The sequence below is a fragment of the Strix uralensis genome, chromosome 5 (genome assembly GCF_047716275.1).
Source record: "Strix uralensis isolate ZFMK-TIS-50842 chromosome 5, bStrUra1, whole genome shotgun sequence".
Lineage (NCBI taxonomy): Eukaryota > Metazoa > Chordata > Aves > Strigiformes > Strigidae > Strix > Strix uralensis.
In genome coordinates this window covers 15,757,202-15,779,849 of record NC_133976.1, presented here as the reverse complement: position 1 = coordinate 15,779,849, position 22,648 = coordinate 15,757,202, and the positions used below count along the sequence as shown (strand labels likewise).

At 38.8% G+C, this 22,648-nt stretch overlaps 1 protein-coding gene across 4 annotated transcripts in view; it reads right to left on the bottom strand.

Moving 5' to 3' along the window:
• Positions 1-7,463: 7,463 nt before the first annotated feature.
• PIK3CG (phosphatidylinositol-4,5-bisphosphate 3-kinase catalytic subunit gamma) overlaps positions 7,464-22,648 on the bottom strand; it is a 34,938-nt gene continuing 19,753 nt past the window's right edge. For all 4 annotated transcript variants that reach the window (XM_074869972.1, XM_074869969.1, XM_074869971.1 and 1 more), the window contains 5 exons: positions 21,452-21,542; positions 17,242-17,372; positions 16,516-16,627; positions 14,466-14,623; positions 7,464-9,485 (listed from right to left, as the gene is read on the bottom strand). In XM_074869972.1, coding sequence (XP_074726073.1) covers positions 9,204-9,485; positions 14,466-14,623; positions 16,516-16,627; positions 17,242-17,372; positions 21,452-21,542 — 774 coding nt within the window. In that variant the 3' untranslated portion in view covers positions 7,464-9,203. The remainder of the gene's footprint in view (positions 9,486-14,465; positions 14,624-16,515; positions 16,628-17,241; positions 17,373-21,451; positions 21,543-22,648) is intronic.

The window sequence follows — 22,648 nt, the reverse complement described above, 5'->3', positions numbered from 1 at the left end:
TTGTGTTTCAAGGGCTGGGGTATTCTTTAAGTTTTTGGGAGGTCTTGCTCTGAACTATGTGATATCTGCTGTAATTAAACAAATACTGGCAGATTGTTACCATCTGTACTGTGGTTTGCACATCTTTTTGACAAAATGATGCTTTTAATTGCTTTCCTGTGATTCAGTTTCAGGTTATATTCTCTTGATCTTGTAAATAATAGATATTTCCTGTGCTTATTTTTGATGATGTTGTAAATCAGGATATTGCAATTATGATGAAGACTCTTCCATCTATTTTTTTTATTGGCCTATCTCTTGTGAAGATGATATAGTAAAGGGTGCTCTCTGAAATATTCCTTTACGAGGAGTACGGAAAGTAGCAAGCTTCTCAGCAGGTCCAGTTGCTGATGCCACTAGCTAGACTGATCACAGTTTTGGATAGGATGCATACATGATACCATCTGGGGTAACTAGGCTGTGGTGGCCCCACATTATTGCTTTTTTTGAGTCTTGGTCATCCTGGAGAAGGGCCGTATTTCTGTTACCACTGCACTAACTGCATTAAGATGTCTCCACTTTTCCAGTCAAATGTGTATTCACTGTAAGGTTTCTTTTCCACCTTGAGCAAATTGATAGTAGTAGTCAGGAGGGTGAATACAGGGCATTAAACTTGGAAAAGCTTTGTCTTCCAGTGCTTTGTACCTTGAAGCATACAGGCACAGATTTTCCTGATTTCTTTTACTGTCAGATTCCTTTTCTAAAGGGATTTGCAGTCAGGAGAATTTTTAGCAAGTTTCTCCCAGTGCAGGTGTTGACAGTGTCTCTAATCACCTGTATTTTTGACACTTGGTTCTTTTGCTAACATTTGATAACACTTTGCTGCTCATTTCCTGGCTGTAAGAAGTGGACAGTCTATTCTGATTTTAGATTTGGAGGTCCAAGCAACAGCAACAAGATAATAGAACTGAGAAATTGGGACGAAGACCCTGAGCAGCAGCAGGGAGTAATTATTCACATTATGGCTTTACCTACCAATTAAAAAAAAAAAAGTTTCTATTTTATAAACTGTATTTATTCCCATTGAATAGTCCTGATAACACCAGTACTTAAGGACTGTGAGGATAAGTTTTGCATTAATTAACAAGGGAAAGGCTGTGGATATTGTCTATCTGGATTTTTGAAAAGCATTCAACACAGTTCCCCATAGAATTCTCATAGAACTGGCTGCTCATGGCCTGGATGAGTGAACGGTCTGATGGGTCAAGCACTGGCTGGATGGACAATCCCAGAGAGTGGTGGTCGATGGAGTTAAATCCAGCTGGCGGCCGGTCACAAGTGGTGTTCCTCAGGGCTTGGTATTGGGACCATTTCTGTTCAACATCTTTATTGATGATCTTGATAAGGACATAGAGTGTATCATCAGTAAATTCACATATGACACCAAGTTAAGCGGGAGCGTCGATCTGCATGAGGATAGGGAGGCTCTACAGAGAGACTTGGATAGATTGGATCGGTGGCCAACGTTAACGGGATGAGCTTCAACAAGGCCAAGTGCCAGGTCCTGCACTTGGGCCACAACAACCCCATGCATCGCTACAGGCTTGGGGAGGTGTGGTTGGAGAGCTGTCTGGAAGAGAAGGATCTGGGGATTCTAATTGACAAGCAGCTGAACATGAGCCGGCAGTGTGCCTGGGTGGCCAAGAAAGCCAACGGCATCCTGGCTTGTATTAGAAATAGTGTGACCGGCAGAAGTAGGGAGGTGATAGTCCCCCTGTACTCTGCACTGGTGAGGTCACACCTTGAGTATTGTGTCCAGTTTTGGGCGCCTCAATAGGAGAGAGATATTGAGGTGCTGGAGCGAGTGCAGAGGAGGGCAACGAAGCTGGTGAAGGGCCTGGAGAATAAATCCTATGAGGAGTGATTGAAGGAGCTGGGACTGTTCAGTTTGAGGAAGAGAAGGCTGAGGGGAGACCTCATCACTCTCTACACCTACCTGAAAGGACATTGTAGAGAGGTTGGTGCTGGTCTCTTCTCACAGGTAATTAGTGACAGAACAAGAGGGAATGGCTTTAAACTGCAACAGGGGAGTTTTAGACTGGACATTAGGAAAAAATTTTTCACAGAAAGAGTGGTCAGACAGTGGAATAGGCTGCCCAGGGAGGTGGAGGAGTCACCATCCCTGAATGTGTTTAAGGGTCGTTTAGATGAGATGCTGGGGGATATGGTGTAGGGGAGAACTTTGTAGAGTAGGGCTGATGGTGGGACTCAATAATCCCAAGGGTCTTTTCCAACCTGAATGATTCTGTGATTCTATGATTCTATTCTATGAAACGCAATACTTTTCTGCATAGAGAGTTACTCTGCAGAGGCTGGGTTTTTCCCAGCATTTATGTGGGTGGCTGATGTCATAAAAATATTCCTCCACATACAGATCTCTGCAGCTCATGTAAATCTTTATTGGGAAACATGAGGTAGAAGAAGAACATTTTATTTTTCTTGGATGTTCATTGTTCTTTCTCCAGATGCACATTGTAGGCCCGGTATAGAAAAGGAAGTGGGGCCCTGTAGGACAGCAGTCCAACAGACAATTAAGAGAGAGCAGGGAATGAATGGTGGTCAGCTTCTTGGAGGGGTGATGGAGAGTTAGAGGAGACACCATCGGAGCAGCTGTGGAAAGGTGTGTATTTATGTGCGTACCCACAGCTGGCTTTTCAGAATAAGATGACTGTGAGTACACACAGGGACAGAGGAAGAGAAAGGAGTTAAAAAAGTCAATGCTCTAAAAATATATTTGATGAATTAGGTGTTTTTTTAATCGCCAACTTGTGGTGAGGGTCTTGTGTTTCAGTCCCCTTGAAGACAGTTGGGTCCTTTCTTCTTGTGCTAACAACATTGTGAAAACAGTCCTCTTGCTCTTTTTTAAAATCCTAAAATCCATTGTTGCCTGTGTTTAGATGGCCTGTGGGAATATGGAACTCTGGAGGACAGGGTAAACTAAACAAGCTTTTATATAAGGATAAATAAGGGTTTTTAAGGACACACTAATCTCTGAAGAGCTCATGTTAGCATTTACAGAAGAAAGCAGGGGGAGACTAAGAAAAGGAGAATAGTGGGAATAAATGAGACTTTAGGAAAAAGTCTTCTAAGAGATGCATTCCTCAAATCCTTGAGAGGGACACTTAATGAACGTTAACGAGCTAGTTCTGATCAGCAGTTGCATGAATCCCATGAAAGGGTGGTGCTGGCTGTGCACTCAGAGCCCTCAAGGGGGGTGAACGGTGCCATTCCCTCCTCAGACAGAGGGTCATGGGTCTGCCTTTCCTTCTTCAGAAAAGCTGAATGACGGGGGCAGAATCTGTTGTCAAATGGCTTTTGGTCTGGCCTTCAGTGCCACATGCTTAGCCTTGCCTCAAAGCCCCAGAGCACACAGCTCATCCTGGGACTCAAACCCTGACTTCTACACCCATTTTTGCCAGGGCTACTGCCACTGGGTCACTGTTGCCCTGGGAAAGATGCAGCTGCACCGTATGGCCACCTACTCCCCACGAAGCTGGTGTCAGTCTCCACAGGACCTTCAAGTCTCTGGTCTTGTTAGAAGCCACTCTTGGTCCTCGCTTTGGTGTGCTGCTGCAATGAGAGATTCCTGAAGATGGTACTCTGGAAAATTAACGTTTAGCTAATTAGCATATCCCTAGAACACAAGGTCTGCGGTGGCACAAAGAATAATTGCCTGCCTTTGCATGAGGCATCACCTTGAATCAAAAGGTGCCTGCCTAGAGTGTTTCAGTTTCAGACTGCTTTAAAGTTACTGAGATCTCTGGGTACTTTTCTCCCCAGGCAGGCAGAATTGTTTTATAAGGTTTGGAAAATACATCACATTCTGTGGGAAAGAAGCAGGTTTGTAAAACAGAGACGCTGTCATGAACTTCACCAAAATGAAAGATAACTTTGGCTGGAGGGAGAGCATTTCCTGAGGAGACCTGTTTATCTCACTGAGATTCTTTTGTGCAGAGACATTTGACAGCTGAGCAGAAGAGCTGCCATGCTGCATCAGAGCCAGAGTCTGTCCAGGTTGGTATCCTGTCCCTGACAGGGACCAGCTCCAAATGCTTCAGAGAAAAATGCATTTCTATCATGACGGGAAATAACTTCCCCATGTGATGAGTTTAATGCCGATGCCAGACACTTGCTGGTTGATCTGGGGAAGAAGCACTAGACTAATTGTTTCTTTGCACTTTTTTTTTTTTTGAGGTAATTTAATGGTAAATATTCTGAGCAAAATTTAGCTCTGGCCATATCTTGAATTATTAATGAATTCTTTATCATGGAACTGCATTGTGGCAGCAGATTTCTTGGTTATTAAATAGTCATAGCCCTCATAGCCTTTTGCAAGATAATTAGTTAGTCTTGTTAAAGGAAGATTATTCAAAGGCGAAGGAGGATCTAGTACAAAGTCTGAGCTGTAGTTTTAAAACTGTTTTGTACTATGGTCCATTAACATTTCTATTTTCTTTCTCTTTCTCCTTTCAGGCATCTTGCCTGCTTATTCTTCACTACATTAGATTTGACCTTTCTTTGTGTATCTACTCAATGTTTATCTTTTCAAGAAATGCTGCTATCTACAGATTATTTTCCATTTGTTTCTTCATGCACTTAATAAATGGATTGGTGGTAAACTCTGACCATAGACACTACAGCTTTCAGAATGTGACCACCACTTGAACCATGACTCCTAATGCTGAACACCAGAGAGATTGCACCGAAGAGTGGGATGTGCTTGTACTTACTAGATACAGCACTTCTGCCATACACAGGTCTCTTTTGTTAGCTAAAATTAACTGGCATGTGTTTCTGGCACTGTGCTGCTGCTGCTTCCAAAGTGACAGCCTCTTCTTTTGCATCCCCAGGAGATCACCTGAGAAATGGTACATCTTTTTCTAAACACTGCCTACTTGCCTTCCCCAGCCTGTGGAGGGCTCTTGCCATGTCAAGTGCTGCCGTGCACCCTCTGAAACGACAGACCCCCATTCCCAGGGGTAGGAAGGAAAGAGTTTTTCCTGTCAAGTGCCCACTTGCTCTTTATCAACAGGCAGGACACCAGGCTCTCTCTTGCTGGGTATGAGAGATCCACTGATGCTCAAAAAGCCAGGAAAAGCCATGTCCTTCTGACCGTCGCCCTGTATCATACTAGAACTGGTCACCAATGCCTCTTTTCTCTAATGACATAATGATGTACAAACCTCACATGGTTGTCACCACATCATTTGTATCTTTGATTAGTCCTTATTATTAACAGTGTAACTGCAGACAAACTGCTTTCTCTTCTCCAGCATGAATCTTACTTTCTGTAAATGTGCCACAAAGTATAAAAATGTATTAGTACTTTTTCTGGCCAATTCTGCCTTCAAAATGCAGAGTGGGGTGAGCATGGCAGGAACCTCTTCCTGCAGACTTCTGTCCAGAACAGGCAATTTCTGGAGTGCTGTTTCCAACATACATTGTGTAAATTGCAATTAGAAGACTCATGAAAACACATCAGTGTTTTTCAGATACTTTGGTGTAACTCAAAGGGCCCACCAGACCCTGCAGACAGTGTGGTATGCCAGATTTTAATTTTGATAATTTCTTATTTTCAAGACTATTTTACACAAGCTGCATTAGAAAGTCATCAGCACAGAATCTGTAATCTACATAATCCTTGGGACTACTCATGTGGATTTGCAGAACACTGCTAATAGACAGTAAAAAAGGTTTATAATGAAAAATACCCTAAAAGAGTTATAATTTCCAGTGATACTTTTCTCAAGTCAGTTGTTCATTTCTGTATCATTAGCCACACTTTAGAGGAAATTCTACTAAATATGTGTTAAATAAGGCTAGATATTCTGCTAATGATAGATTAAATACCTCTAACAAGTGCAACCAGTGTATTCACTGAAGATCTAAATATAATCATGCTGTGCACCTCAGCTCCCTTTCAACTTCTCTTCCTGTCCTGGAATATAATTAGGCTGGAGCCTTGGGGACACACTCATCACTAACCAACATCTTGATGATCTTGCTGGAGCCAAACTATATGTCAAGTCACAACCCAGTCTGAGGTACTGACTCTAAGAATAGATTCAAATTTCCACTGTTAGGTGCAGTAACAACGTGAATTTAGACTACCAAGAAAATACAATACATCTTAAAGAAAAAGTATCCCTTAAAAATAATTTTCCAAAAATAATATTAAGGCTAACAGGAGAAAAGGATGATAATTGAGACCTACTCAGAAAATCTAATCATTTTCTCCCTCTGCATATGCTGTGTTAGAGACTGAAAAAATGTGGTTAGTGACTAATTTGCATTTCCTGGTTTTTAGCCCTTATAAACCAGCTATTCTGAAGGGCTGATGTGTTTACGTACTGGAAGACATTAGGCCCAAACTCAGGAAACTGTGGTTCAGCTTCCTGCTCCAGCAGTGGTGGCTGTGCTAAAGCTCCAGCTATCAAGGCCTTGGGTATGGAGCTGCCACTGCAGAAAGTGACAGCTGTATTCTGCACTGGGACAGGCAAACGTGTACTCGTGCTCACCTCCTCACCTGAAAAGCAATTCCACTCCACCTTGAAGCTGGACTGCCTCAAACCACATCTCTGTGTGGCTTTTGCTTCTGTCAGGGCTTGCCAGAAAACAGAGTCAGTTGTGGGTGGAGGTTTTAAGAGGCACATGAAAGCCAACAGATAATCAGCCGTATGAATGCACAGCTATTTATAAATAAAGTGCTGGTAAGCTGCCTAATAGCTTGTTCTGTAGGTAAAAAGGAGATCTGGCAGCTACTTTTCATCTCCCAGAAGTCAGGCTGGCAAACACCCAAAGCCCAGTGCAGAGGGGGTGTTTAAAGGCAGCTTAGCACTGCCCAGGCAGCCCAACTGTGGGCTTCACGGGCAAGGAAAGCAATGAAGTCTGCTAATTAGCACAGAGGTGTTTCAGATGTCTGTAACAAACATTGTATACAATTCAGTATAGCACACTGTAAACTACTGATAAAAATCATCAAAGTTGAGTGCAGGACTAAACTGCTTTCCTCTAGGTGCAGATCTCTTGTAGACCTTTTTCTGTGAATGGAGGCTGCTTCTAGAGTGTCTTTTCCCTTGAAGTTGTGATTAGCATTTATTTCCCCATGCCTGAGTTAAAATTAGCAGTAGATTGACTTACTTTTTAAAAGAAGGAACTTACTAAAGTCTTCAGACTTTTCTTTATAGAGCAAACCAGGAATGAATGAAGGGCTCTTAGAAAGTGGTACTATTCTATTCACATTTTACAATTGTAATAATTTAAGATATCTGAAATCATACAGAATTATTAATATGAAACTAAAACAATTCCTCTGAGTGGGACTTTGAATATGATTTCTTATTGCGATTACACAGTCTTTATGTAACTGGATAAAAAATATTTACGTGTATTTTTGGCTAAGATGCTTATTCATTAACAATAAATGAATAGAACATGTCAATTTATTTCAGATCTATAAAATACAAGTCTAAAAATACCATTTTACAGACAATATTCACCATTTAGTTTACATTTTAGTATGGTCTTAAGCCTATCTTGCACCAAATAATAATGTAACAGAACAACAAAATATTCTACATTTAAACTTTTCAGACTTCTTAACTGGAATCTACCATATACATCAAAAATAGCCGTGCACAGTAACCAATTAAACATCTACATTTCAAGAATAGATTGGCTATATCTCATAACTGAGACATCAATTACAGTACAGTTATTAAAAATCCTTCAAGAATATACTCAGTAGTAACAGTGGTAGCAGTAGTTAAAATCTTAACAGTTCTGTGAAATGATCAAAAGCAAATGATAACAGAATTTAAAAATTCAGTTAATCATTTATATGTAATGTAAAACCCATGTAACACTACAATGAAAAAGGAAATTACACGGGCACAAGTGCAAAAAAGCAATATTGTAAGCCATCTTCTCTCTTTGGTAAAAATCAATTAGCAGGAAGTATACCATAATAATTCAAGTCAAAGACTAATTCATGCTATATATTTTTCCTTTCCTACCATAGGCAGACTTGATGATTTGCAGGCATCCTACAGTACAGAAGTTAAAATTCTACTTAACACTGCCCATTTTTTCTCTTTTAAATATTGAAATTAAAGATAAGGATTCTTTTTCTTTCATAAATAGCTTTTCAGTAGTATAGTCTCTTAAGGAATTTAAAAATAAATAGCAAAATATACACCATTTCAAAGATTACATTTAATTCCTTCTAGGTATATCCTGAAAATATATCACCAAAGAATAAATAACTTTGGGTTTCTCAAATATTTGGTAAAATGTCAATTACTCTTACATAAGGAGTTTTCTCTGAGGAATAAGAAGTACCATTGCTTTTTCCACAAAGCTTTTACTACACAGGTGGAATTTTAGTAACTTTACAGTAATAATACAATCTGTAATATAATACAGATGTTTTCCATTAAAAAGTACAGTAAAAAAATCTTTCAAAATTAAGTCTTCAGAATTTCAGGTTCAAACCTGAGGAACTTCCAGGTAACTATGAGTTCTCCTGGCAAAACAGTGAAGCTCAGCTGTCTATGTCAGAAGGCTACAATAATAGTAAGGTAATCTCCTCTAATAGTAGAGCCAAAGCTGTTTTCTGCTGATGACAAACTGAAAATCCAAAAAGGACAAAGTGTTAAGAAAGGGACAAAAGAGAAGGATGTGGGTGAACAACACTTGACTGTAAGCCATCCTGACAAAGAAGTGAATTGCCTACAGGGATTTCAATATAACCATAGATTAGAAATAAATTATTCTGCTTTTGAAGGGCTTGACCCTCGTGAACAATTAAGATAATGTCATAGGGAATTTCTATTTGAATTTGCAGGTTATCATCTTACTCAAGCTCCTCCTTCACATTTATCTGAAATTATTACTAAAGAAAACAAGAAAAATGCAGGCTACATCAGCAAAGCAACTAGTTAAAAGCATCCAGCAACTTGAAGTGTCATTAGACATTTAAAAAAATCTTAACTGCAGGAAGATCTTCTGGAGGGGCAGAGCAAAAGCCTTTGCCTTTTTAGAAGATTCGTTTAAGCTGCCACCAAAGTAAAGGCAATTTTGACTGCTCATTTATTCAGAATTCATAAATAACATGTAGGTTTACTAACCTCCTATTCACACCCACAGTTAATTTACATAAAATATTAAGCAGAATGCTTTTCTACTCCTTGTTTGATTCCAAGCACAAGATGTAAAAACCAGTTAAATTGTACAGTCCAGCCCTTATCTCTGCAAACCTCTATCTGATCAAGAAAATGCTTTTTGGCATCTTCTTCACTTTTCCCTACTGTCAGTGCATCCCGGATATACTCAATATCCTCTTTGCTTGTTAATTGGGGCATTCCAGTCATTAGCATCATGGAGAACAGGATGATCAGCAGGTTTGTGTGATGTCGAAGAGCTAAATAAGCCTTCACACATACGTCCTACAAGAGAGAAGAATATTTTGTTAATTGATGAGGTGAACTGAGAGGGATGGTGTAGGAATGTCACAGGACTCTCATTAACCAACACTATTCAATCACTCAGTATGTCAGAGAGAGGAGACCCAACAGAGCCATTCACCTGAGCAGAAACGTGGAGCGAACTTCTGCTTCTGTTGCTTGGTATTACTTCACTCATCACCACACCTTGGGGCAACAAGAACTGTTTTGGTGTACAAACTAAAGGGTCTTTTTAATAATATTATATTAATTACTGAAACATAAAACCTTAGCTTCACCAAAATTTCAAATTAATTTCCCTGTCGTATAATCACTTTCTGTGGTTGTTAAAAGAGACAGCAATACTTCATTGTCTTCCTTTCCAACTGGCATGGTCCCATTCAAAGACCACGGCTGGCAAGTGATACTGAATAAAGGAGCACCTCCAGGGGACTGTTCTTCATTTTATATATATGTCTATTAACTTTGCAGAGGTGACAGCTTATTTAATACAGAAGATTTTTCAGGCTTGGTGTTCTAAGAAATTTTTCCAGCTGACAGCTCTAGTTTTCAGGCACACTGCCTTGCTGTAGGACTTCTATGTTTATGTACTGTCATACTGGATTCCACAGATTTTTATAGCTTTTTCACTTCCATATATAAGTAATTTGTGCTTAACAACCTTTAGAATGAAATTTCTTCAGCTTGGAAAAACACGCAATGCTTTTTAAAAAAATGCTAAGTGACTAATACGTAACAATTATTTCTTATATTAAATTTATTACTCATTTACTTTTAGAAATAACATCTTAAAGAAGACAATGCAATGAAGAAATCAATCATATATTAGAAAGTTAAATTGGGCCTGCAATGCAGTAATGTAAAAAGATGAAAAATATTTCCAAGAAGGTTGTTGCTACTAAAACCAAAGCTGAAGAAATGCTACTTTCTACACAAATAAATATTCAATTTAACCTTTCCACAAATATATATGAATTTATTAAAGAATTCTTAAGAAATCCAAATATTTTCATGTAAAATGTTCCACCAAATCTCATCAGCTCTCTAGAACACTGTTTATTTTTGACAAGGTGTATGTTTGGGTTTTTTCCCTCAGACAGTAAGAAGTGCACAAAAATCTTAACATCTACCACTGTTCACATCATCAACACCAGGACAACCAACCAGGCAGGTCAGGAAGATACTAAGGAAGGCAGATGGTATGTTGGAAGACCTGTCTGTAGGGTTTCTTTTTCCTATTGCCTGGGCCCTTAAGTCTTTCACTGTTTCCAAATAAATTCTGTCCTGAAGTAAGATCATACTTATGAACTCCAATGTTAGTTTAGCTCTAGCAAAGCAGAAGATAAATTGCAACAGTCAAAGCACAATTTACAGCATAAAACACCATCATCTTTTCATGGGGATTAGTTTCTCTCCATGACACCAGGTGAAAAAAATAAGAAAAAGAAATTCTACTTATGTATTATCAACTTCAAACAGGGAAAACTTGTCACAAGAGTTAGTGTGTGTTTTGTTCCCCCTGAAAGAGATGAAAGCTCTTTATGGTTATATCAAAGAAGGTTTTATATTTCTCTATATACGATGCATCTCACTACTGCGGGTGTCTGAGACAGAAAAACAATTATGCAGTCAAGAACCTGGCATCACTGCATCCCAAAGGCAGTCCTTCCAGGAATTCAAAGGATTTTAAAAAATCTGTATCTGCCTGTTACAGTTATTTATTCAGACAGGAACTGAATGGAGTTTTGAATTAACATCTTCCAAGAAAACTAATTTTTACACTTCTGAGAGAGGCAGAGAGAACCAAAAATAACACATATGTATGTGTCAACGATACATAGATGTTTACCATGAGATTAAGAAGAAAGCTGCTAACTAAGCTAAAGCCATGGGCAAAATGAGAGGAGCTAAGGAGAAACCAAAATCCCATTGTCCAACAGACAATAAAGAATAAGTATTTTGAGAGCTTGAAATTGTCCTAAGTTTAGTATCCTAAAGGTCAGGCATTTTTATAATATAAAGTGTCCAAGTTCTGATATATAGGCCATCCCTTCCCTGTACAGTATACTACAAATAAGTATTTTTCAATGAGTGATTTTACACCCTTCTGCTTTCTGCCACCTTTGACAACCAAATACATGAGATTTTGTAAACAAATGGTATAGAAGAATTTGATTAATACTGAGAATACAGATCTCTGCGTTATTAAGACTGCAGAGTAATGAAAACACAATGAATTAAATAAATATAATGAATAAAAATGCATTCAAAATTTAATGCAAAAACTAGCAAAGACAATTTTAGGCAAACTAATAATAGGTAAGTGGACAAAGCTCAAACGACTACAAAGATCTTAGATGAGGTTCTGTCGAGGGTTTCTACTAGTAAGAAGTGAAAAAGTTGTGTGTACATAGGAGTATGAGAGTTGCATGGGTTTCAGCCAAAGGCCAGAAAGGAAATGCCACCATATATGACACTTACAGCAAGAGAGATCTGGGAAGTACTAAGGCAGCTGAAAAATTCACAGATGGAACATAAAAATACTTGTCTTCTCAGATTAAGTCATGCTTAAATACTTTTTTGCGATTAGAACAAAAGACCATCAAATACTGCTTCCTACTAAGCGTTTCTGTGGTGTCATTAATAACCTCTGGCCACTAATTTTCATTAAACCATCATCAGGAACATAAACAAAAAGGGAAGCAAAATTTAAGAGCTAATAGGAATGAGCTTTATTGCTAGTTCCAGAAAAGTTGTCCACCCACTGACAGCTTTAGAAGTTCACTAATAACAAACTATACTCTGTTGCAGTGAACTCTGGTCAAAATCGTCTAATTAACCTCCTCTGACACCTGCAATATGAGTTATGGCTAAAACACCTGTATGGACTGTAGCCAATAGGTAACAGAGAAATAAAAAAGTAGGTATTTTAAAATATTAAACACACCAAAGCCTGTAAAAAACAAAAGGATTCCTCTAAAGTACAACCTATTTTAATGTAGCTGAAGTACAAATTAATGAGAGAGGCTCTTAAAAATTAATGAAGGATGAATGCTGAGATTTTTCCGTTAATACATGAATGAGTCAGCAGGCACACCGAATGAATCCCTCAATATTAGGAAACATGATGAAACCAGCCAGTTGAAAAGTGAAGCTATAATTTATTTTTGCACTCTGACCATACAATTAAAACATGTATTTTTTACAGCAAAATATGTGATAAAGACCTTGCTCTGTGTTACTATTTTACTTGTATGAAAGTATTTTAACTTTCTCTATTGGTCTTTGAGACAGAAAAGCCTTTTAATGTACTACCACAATAGCAGTTTATAAACAGTATCTAATACAGCAGAATTGGACATGAACTTACATTTTTTTGGTCAGTGTTATCATCTGTGCCTAAATCACCCCACTTATAATGACCAGGTCACATATCACAGTCACAGTTCACAAAGGTAAAGCACATTAATCACCTTTCATCTGGTTAATGACACTAGTGGAAATGATGCTGGCACTTACCACAGCATTCCTAAACCCTCTGTATTAGTGGGATGGTAGCAGCATCTAGAAATTCATACTGGAGTAACAAAATGTGTATCCATTCAAACCCAGGACTATATGATGAATCATGGCTTACTGAAGAGAGGCTAAGACAAAAATCACCTCCTATTGCTTTTGGTATTTGGGCTGCCAAAGTAAAAGTCGGATACTCTCTAAAAAGCTGAATGATACATATGTAAGAACACAACACTACCTTACTGCAGATGCTAATCTGATTTGATTGGTAAATTAGTGGTGGTGTTCAAATTTAATTTGATGGGTTTTTTCCAAGTGAAGTCCATCTTTTGCCAGTGACCATAATTGGTGAGTGAGCCCTCCCTGTCCTTGTCTCAACCCATGAGCCTTTTGTTGTATTTTCTCCTCCCCATCCCACTGTGGGGGAGGAGTAAGCGAGCGACTGTGTGGTGCTTAGTTGCTGGCTGGGCCTAAACCACGGCAGCTGTACAATCATGTATATGTTCAAAGGGACATATTCACTATCCAACAGTAAGAACCTTAATTAGGTACTCAGCTTAAAAAAACAGACTCCTTACCAGAACAGAGAGACTGGTTCATCCACAGGGAATCCAGAACATCTAAGTTATGCTTTTGCTTTGACTCACACTCTGGAGGAGACTTCTTCTTTTGATATTACAGGGAACCTGCTTTCTAAATCAGGCACTTACTTAAAGTCCCTAAAGATGAGCACAGGAATAACACCCCAGACATCCATCTATTTCTGCTCAGCCATGCTCTCAGCCATCTCATTAAACATACTGAACAGCATTTTGCTTTGCTCCCTCCTCGCCCAGGTCCTACACAAGCTTGAAAAATCACAACTGTTTTGGAAGGACTGAATTTCAAATAGAGGACGCAATAGAATAGATTTTTAACACCATTCTTTTATTTCAGAGTGTTAAGTCCATCCACTTCACAAAACCAGAATCTGACATAGCTTAGGGTCACCACACATTTCTATTCAGATGCAGCAGTCTGAGCCCCAGAACACGAGGGCAGAATCAGGAGGGAGTAACTCTGGCAAAGCCAGCTGAGGAATGCCTCACACCTGCTTGTACTACATAGAAGGCTCTGCTTAGTGCTATGAGTCTCCTCTAATTGGAGAAATACTGAAGCCCTCTACAAAGTATTTTCAATCAAGATAAGAACTGCCTATTTGGTCTGCTGCTAACTCAAACTCTTCAATGTGCCTTTTTGGATGTTTGAATTCTAGTTCCCATAATCCTACAGATAATTTTTGCTCTTGAGTTGGGACTAAAATCTCCCGGAATTGTATTATGATTCAGTAAATTTTATTAACATAATACCCAGGAGCCTAGACTTTTGAAACTAAGGCACTAATGTTCATTTCAGAGGGTAAAAAACATTGCTTAATTGATTTGCAGCTAGATATTCATGCTTTACCTGAAATTTATGGAAATGGAGACTTGTCTTCTTCCCAGAACTCCCCATGACAAACAGAAAATCCGGAGTCAGCACAAAAGGAACTCTTTCCTTATTAATTCCAAGGAAGCTTTTATAATTCCCAAGAATATGGCCGAAATCAATATGGAAAAGGTTACCTTCATAAAGAGAAGAAGTCACAGTTAGGCTTAAATACAATAAACTGCCAAGAACATTTACTTGTATTCACAATCATTCCAAAATCTCTTTTTGAGGGATATATGATCACTCTTTAGTTCAGCAGAAAAGACTATATTCTCCTCTTTTTTTTTTTTTAAAATATATAATTCTGTCCTCTTGGCAAAGTTATTTTTTATTTTACTTTGGCAGTTGTTAAAAACCTGGCAGAACTGCTGTATTTTCTAAACATATACTCACAGCTCGTCAAAAATCAACCAAAGAAAGCTTGTGCCTCAGATCCATAACAATCAGCTTCCAGCACATCACTACATGGAAAAGGCTCGTGGATTATGTTTCAAATACCCATGGGATTCTGGCATTATCTGGCTCCTAGGCTAACATCATTGACTAGAACATGCTTCTTCCTTGCAAACCTGCGTTACCAATTTCTAAACCAACCTGTACTGTACAGAATAAGTTTGCATTGTCATCCTTTCGATAACTTTGAGATTGTAGTAGGGTATCAGTTCCCAGGAAACCGATGAAAAACTCCCCTTTTAAGGATTGCTACACCTACAGGACTGGAGCATACTGCTGCTCTTCAGATTACGTTATTACTTTTACTGGCAGACAAGATGTAAGGACAAAAGAGTATGGTTACTTAAAAACATAGATTTGTAATACTGGTACATGTATAAAAAAGATAAACATCAAATGATGTAAGATAATACTTAGAGTCCTCCCAACCTACCAAATCTGACACTCTCTGCAGCCCTCGCAGACTGACATCCTCTGGCTTCTGTTGCTCAAGACAGCTCCTGTTAAAGACTCTACGGCAAACCTGCTCCTGACCACAACAGAATAACCTTCTTTTCTCTGTCTCCCTTTCTATTGACCTGTCCCTCATTTTCTGCCAATGGGCACTAACATTGCACTATATTATATATAATGTTGAAATTAAAGCATTTGTCTTCTTTTCCTCAAGGACTTCTGGTAAACTTTTTTACTGTAGTCTTCAATTAGCTCATTTCTGCCTTCAAAGTACTTCTCTCTAGCCTTCAACAGGTAAAATTTTAACTATAATATGATTAATATTAAATACACAGCCTCCTAAATAAGCCCAAAAGTATTTTCTGTCTCATAGCATTATGTAAAGACTAATTATGAAGTAAGAGGATCATGAAACTGGAAGTGAATTTCTCAGATCAAATAAAACTCCTCCATATGTACAGCTCATTCTGGTGTCTTTTCTGGGGCTTCCATAGGTAAGTAAAATGAGGGATGAACCAATGTGCAGCTACAGAAATAATTCCCAAAGTTTGTAATACAAAAAAATTGTAGTTCATTCAGGAGGACTGCAACCATCCCACAAACTACAGTAGCAAAACAAGTACACTCCATGTACACTTATTTTCTAGGGTCTTCTACAAGGGTATATAAAGCAATTATGTTCCTTGGAAGTGAAAACAGTCCATTAACATCTGAATTCTGACATAAATACAGTTCCAGTGAACACTGTCAGAACCACATCCACACTTCAGACAGGTGAACAGCTGTCTGCTTTTTACAGTTTTTTGGCTTTTAGATCTTAGATCTACACACTAAAAAAAAAAATTAGATTTACATTCCTCACGACTTAGTTTGTAACAAACTTGCCCTTGGAAAAGAATGGCATTATTAATGGTAAATATCTAGAGTCTATATGAAGGTTAAAGGGGTGACAATATATTTTAATGTCACAGGAGGACCTGAACTTGCAAGCAATGCTGACAGAACTGGATTGTGTCTCTTCATTCATTGTTAAATGCATTATTTATTAAAATGAAAGATAAATCTAATGAAGTATAGACCATCCCCACTTCTTCTATGAAATTCTCAAAAAATAACTCACCTGTTTCTGTAATCATAATGTTGTCATTGTGCCTGTCTCCTATTCCAAGTACAAAGGTTGCCACACAGTATCCAGCACAAGAATAAACAAATCTTTCCACAGCTGCCTGAAACTAAAAATAAATCTTAGAGATGTTAAATGCTTCAATGCTAGAAACTAAATTCAGACATTCTAAAAGTCATATGCCTTTCTATTGACATGTATCTATCAACAGTTAGACAAACTGGCTTATACCATTGCACAGCAGAGATTAAGATCACAGCCCTGCATTGCATTCCCTGTACTGTGCAAGCAGACTCTATCCCTTAGCATAAATAGAATAAACATATAGTCGTCCATGTTTTCTGAGAAAAAAAGCTGGCAGAAAGCTCTAGTAGGTCAGTGGACCTACCTAAGCAAAGGAGTCGTGAGTACCCAAACCTGTACTTAAATCCTCTAAAACCACAGTGCCTTTCAGTGTTCCTAGATGTCCTTTCAATATGCTCCTCATGTATCACTTCTAAATACCACTGACAAAGGAGTCATTTCTAAAGCATCTTGTTTCTCAGGAGCTTGGCTGCCAGCTGGATGCTAAAGGCCCTTTCACAGACACCCACGGCTGAGTACAGGGAAAATGAATGGATTTTTCAACTCACATAAGTAACACAAACACACCCGTATGGGCTCTGTGCTCCTAAATTAGTAGGGTGCATTTGAAAATCCTACTTAAAAATTCAAAGAACTCACCTTCTCTTCAATCATGCACCTTTCCTTGAGCCACTGGTTTAGTATTTCATCCTTAAATGCACCAGTGTTGCCAACTGTACTTTGTTGAATTTTGGCAATTGTTGTAGCATCTTTCACAATTTCGATCATTCCTAGAGAAAACAAAGAAGTTATTAAATGTATATCAAAGCATATTAAAATATGCAAAATTAAATTTAAAACTGTGTTTTTTAAATCAACTGCAGAACTTAATAGGTTGTGAGCAGAAATTTATTTTACAAGCCACAGTGGTTCTTGTTCATTCCCAGATGAAACCAGCCAGAGCTCATAACTAGCCTGGCATACTAAATTCTTCCATGAGAATGTAAAACCTTTTAAAATGGAAATAATCACATGATAAGTGGGGACCCTCTGCATAAGGCTTTTCCCCAGGAGAGGAACTCCCTCCTGTCCTGATTGCCTGCAGAAGCCCAGGAACCATCCACATTTCCACCAGCTTCTCTTCAACTTCATAAATTTGAGGAGCTGAAGGGAAGCTGCAGTGTTGCAGCAGCCCAGGGATCCAAGTGTTGTCAGAGCTGTGGCACAGGAACAGAGCTGGCCCTCCTGCAGTAAACCCAATATAAGCTTAAGTGTGCATATGCACAGAAAGGTTCAGAAATATCAATACACAGTGAGGTATAGCAGTGGGACTGCTGGTGGAAAGCTCTGGCTGTTGGGGCCCAGAGGTCAGCCCCTAAACTGAACAGATCCTCGCAAAGGCAAATCAGCACATCACAGCAATATGGTACAGAAACAAGGACTTGTACTGTTCATACTAACATGGCATGTGATGAAGGGGAAGCTAGAGAGAAAAGCAGAAACAGAGGCTGCAACACAACTCTGCACTGTAGCCAAGACTAGCAAATGCAGTCTGTCCTCATACTGGTCATGCATGTATGGGGGAAGGTCAGTTTTTAGTTAAACTTATTTGGTAATTGGAAATACATTTTCTTCCTCTGGTTCAAGTTCCACAGTGTCTTCTAGGTAAAAGTCTGTCTTCAGCTCCAGCTCACAGATAAGCAAGCAAATAAAAATATTCCTTTATCCCCAAAGTGATTCAAAGCAGTTTCTGATTCGGTTTCAGTTTGACTCTCCCTCTGAAATGGATGAATTTCTATCTATTCACAGTCCTACCCTTGTGCAATTACCAAATTATGTGCAAATTCTTCAGTAACAGAGTAACAACACAGGAATCTTTTCCTGCCCCTGCCTTCCACGCACGGCTGAATTCATGGCTGAATACCCCCTGGAGTTATTTCTTCTGTCTTGACAGTGAGCTAGATTTGTTTGTAATAAAATTATCGTTGAAATATGACCTTCAAAACCCACCGCCAACACCATCAAATTTAAAAGTTCTGCATGTTAGTCTGTGCTTGACAAGCTGTTGTTGCCCTCCTGGGAGTGAGCTCCAGACCACATTCCAGCTGTTGAAAAGGCTTCCCCTGCCTGTACTCACAAATCTCCCTCTACTGGCCAACAGCTCCTTGATTCCAGGGGAGTGGAGCTGTTGCAGGGGGAATCTTCTGCTTTCCCTTGCATTTAAAACTTCTCTGAGCATAGGTATGTTCATTAGCACCGTGAAAAGTCCACAGATTTTAAAAAAGCTGCTAATAAAAATCCTTTACTGATCATTCTCCACTGCACCGCCAGAAGAGTGGTATAAAACCTACACAGAACGTTGTGCAGTTTATTCTACCCAAGTAAATACTTTAAAGGTATCGTGGTAAAAAAAGTTATTTGTGGGAACAGCATAGCTCTACCGTCAAATCCTTCTAAATACAGACGTGCCTCTCAGTGGGTATGGTTAGTCCTAGAGAAGGCTTCAGCAGCTGGGATAGAGGATCTCCGTTGGGCTGTATTCAACTGGGAGGAAGTGCAGCAGTAAATGCACTATGCTATGTGTTTCTGGGGATCTGCAGTACTAAAGCAGGTGACTCTTATATTAAGTGTCAGCTTGAACTTCTTAAATTTGGCAGTGATGCAGCACAGTAAGTAGTGATAATTGCCGTGCAAAGCTGGGAACATATGGCCATGTCAAAGGGAAAGAGAATAGGGTATGATCTTTTACCAGTGATACATAGAAGAGAAAGTTCTTCCTACAGAGGTCTATTTGGCAGCAGCAGTGGAGAGGACAGATGTTTCCAAAACTGCAAACTGCACTGAATGCAGAGATCTTCAACAGACTGAGAAGCTCTACACAGGAGGGGATGCCAGCCCCAGGTGTAAGACACTGGCTGTTTCCCTGTGCTCAGTGTAGAATGGAGTAGTGTCCTTGTGTCAATACACAGAAACTTCCCCAAATTCCATGGAAGAAGCAGCTTGGAAGACGACCACATATGAATACTGTGAAAGAACATTTGCATGCCACTACTCTTTGGTTTTGTTCCAAACAAGCATAAGCTCTACATCAAAGTGTCCTGTATTGGGTATTACTAATTTAGGCTGCAGGTTCAGCAAACTGAACAGGAGTCTTTATGTGATTGACCATGCCCCTACTGTGATAGTTACATCTCCTCTGTGCATATAGGAAAACAAAAAATTATTTCCTTGAGATAAAAGAATAGGGAGTCAATTAAGAATTCATGAAAGAATAATGAAGTCTGTAACTTGAATATAAGAATGCTAGGATCACTGGCAGAATTCCTCCAGCTTCCTCCATTATTTCAATACATTACATTGTTTTAAGATGATTTTAAACAAAATTAAATTAAATCCTAACAATATCTCTAAAAAATTACATTTCTTATAACATCCCTAAAGGAGAGGAAAAAACCCAACCTTCCTTATATTTACAGTTATTTAGTATTTTGATATATACTGTTCCATTTCCTTTATTATTATAATTCTATCAATACAATTTATTTAATTTTAAAATACTTACACTAGGAGAAAGGAAACTCTCTTGTGTCACACTACCAAGTATTTTATCAGTGAGTTTGGGTATTCTGCATTGCTAAGATATTTTGAAGTCAAAAGAAAGAATGATAAAAATTTTATGGGGCAATGGATTTTAGCGAGGAAGGACATTACAGATATATATTGAAAAGAGTTCTTAATTTTAATGGGATTCAGTTAATTTTTCTTTGATCCATAAAGCAAAATATATTGTTGAAAAATAAAAGAACTAAAAAGCTGGAGATCGTGGGAGACACATAGCAATATTTATGTTATCATTATTTTATCAAGCCACGCAGTTACTATTATACTGCCAGCTATACCGATGACAGGAATTAACAAACTTGCTAATTTTTACACATGTTCAAGCTTTAATTAAATGGCAGAGCTGTACTTGCTAATCTGTCTCACTGACACACTGTTTATACCAGTCAAAGAATTTTTTTCAGCACAATAGCTTCATTTGGGCATGGCCAATTTTTCTACACTGAGGAGGCTTTCCTCCAGCCAATCGTGCAAGAACTGCTCAGCAAAATTAACTCTATAGTCCTCTAGACAATTCTGTATTATCTGGATACTAGGAAACTGTGCAATGTGGATGGACTAGGGTACCTAATATATGCAAATCCAACCACAAAGAGTCAGTTTGGAGCCTTCAGGATGTATAAATTATACATCAGTTTGACATTTCTGGATGTAACTGGACTCTTCCAGAGCTGATCAGGTTGCTCTACACACCATCACACAGTTCTCCAGAAGCTTTGTAAGCAGCTACTTCATTTCTCCCACCATGAATTCTGGAAAATATATCATCTGTGCTACAGGAACTAATAGCCACTGAGAAATGTTGCCTGAGCATCCTGTTGAGTAATGCTGTTGCTTGTATGTAGCAGAGGTATGAAGCCTCAGGTCAGGGAAAAAACATAACTGTTTGCTATTTTAACTCCTTTCTCTATTTCATTCTTATCAACACATTAAAACACATCTTAAATAAGCCACTCACTTTCACACTTTTTCATACCAAACATCATTATTAAAGAGAAGCTTGCAGCAGGACCCAAACAGTTGGATTGGCACAGGAATCGCAGTCAGTTAAGCTAGTGCAGCAGCTGAAGGATACCCATCAGAAGGGCAGAAACCATTGCTAAGACACATATGAAGGCTGCTCACAGAAAAGTGTAACAAGCTGCTATTTATCTCAGGACCACAGTGCATACTAGAATAGTTCTCCTATACGTAACTTCTGTAACTATGGTATTTTGAATTTCTAATCACAGTAAGTGCGATCACATACCTATTTTGTTCCCTGTAGAAATACAACCATACGGTAACAAACAGAGGTCCAAGGATTCTGCTTCCCAAATGGATTCCATGATTCGAAGAATCTAGTAAAACCAATCATATACACTAAGTTATTTTAAATTATTTGGACATTACTTATTACTCACGCAAATAACACTACCCAGACTTCTGAGATGGGGCTAAACTTACTTGTCTATTTTACAGATTAAGAGATTAATACGGCAAGTGTGCAGCCATTCAAGATTATCAGTTATAGAACCAGGCTTTATATTTCCTCACCTGTCCTGTGCCCAGGCAATCTCTACTATTTTATAAACTATTTATAAATATATTGCATGATTTCTACATGAGCTCATATTGAATACATTAGCAAGTATGTCCATTTTTTCCCATAAATATCCTCAAAAGTGCTAACAAACCAGTTTGTCAGAACAATCACTGAAATATTACTAGAGCAAGGCTACCTACCAATTTCTTTTTCATTTGTAACTTCACCCATTGCATAAATAAATTATAGAAATGCTTAATCAGAAAAACAGGCCATCTTGCACTAAATTAGACTCCTTCTCTAGAACACCAAAATGTGAAGTGTGTGTGGCACATGGCAGGAGAAAACAGGGTAACAGTATGTACTGGGTCTGGCTGGGATGAAGTTAATCGTCTTCAGAGCGGCTCATACAGTTCTGTGGTTCAGGCTGGTGACCAAAGCAATGCGGGTAACACACGGATGTTTCAGCATAACAGTGTCTGCAGAGCATCAAGGCTGCCTTTTTGTTTCTCACTCTGCCTCACTGTGAACAGACTGGGGGTGCACAAGAGGTTGGGAGGGGACACAACCAGGCAGATGACCCAAAACAACCAAAGAAATATTCCATGCTGAGTAACGTCATGCTCAGCAATAAAACAGAGAGGAAGAGGGTTAGGTAGGTTAACCATCTTTTGTGCAGGAACTGGCTGGGCATTGGTCTACCTATGGGATGTGGTGAGTGACTGCCTTTACATCACTTGTTTTCTTTCTCTCTTCTTCCACTTCTTCTTTGCTTACTGAACAATTTTTATCTCAGCCCACAAGTTTTCTTGCTTTTACTCTTCCTTTCCTCTTTCCTCATCCCACCATGGTTAACCCACAACACAGTAACATAAAATACCATAGTACAAGAAAGAAGATTCAGTTTTGATGTCAGCCTTG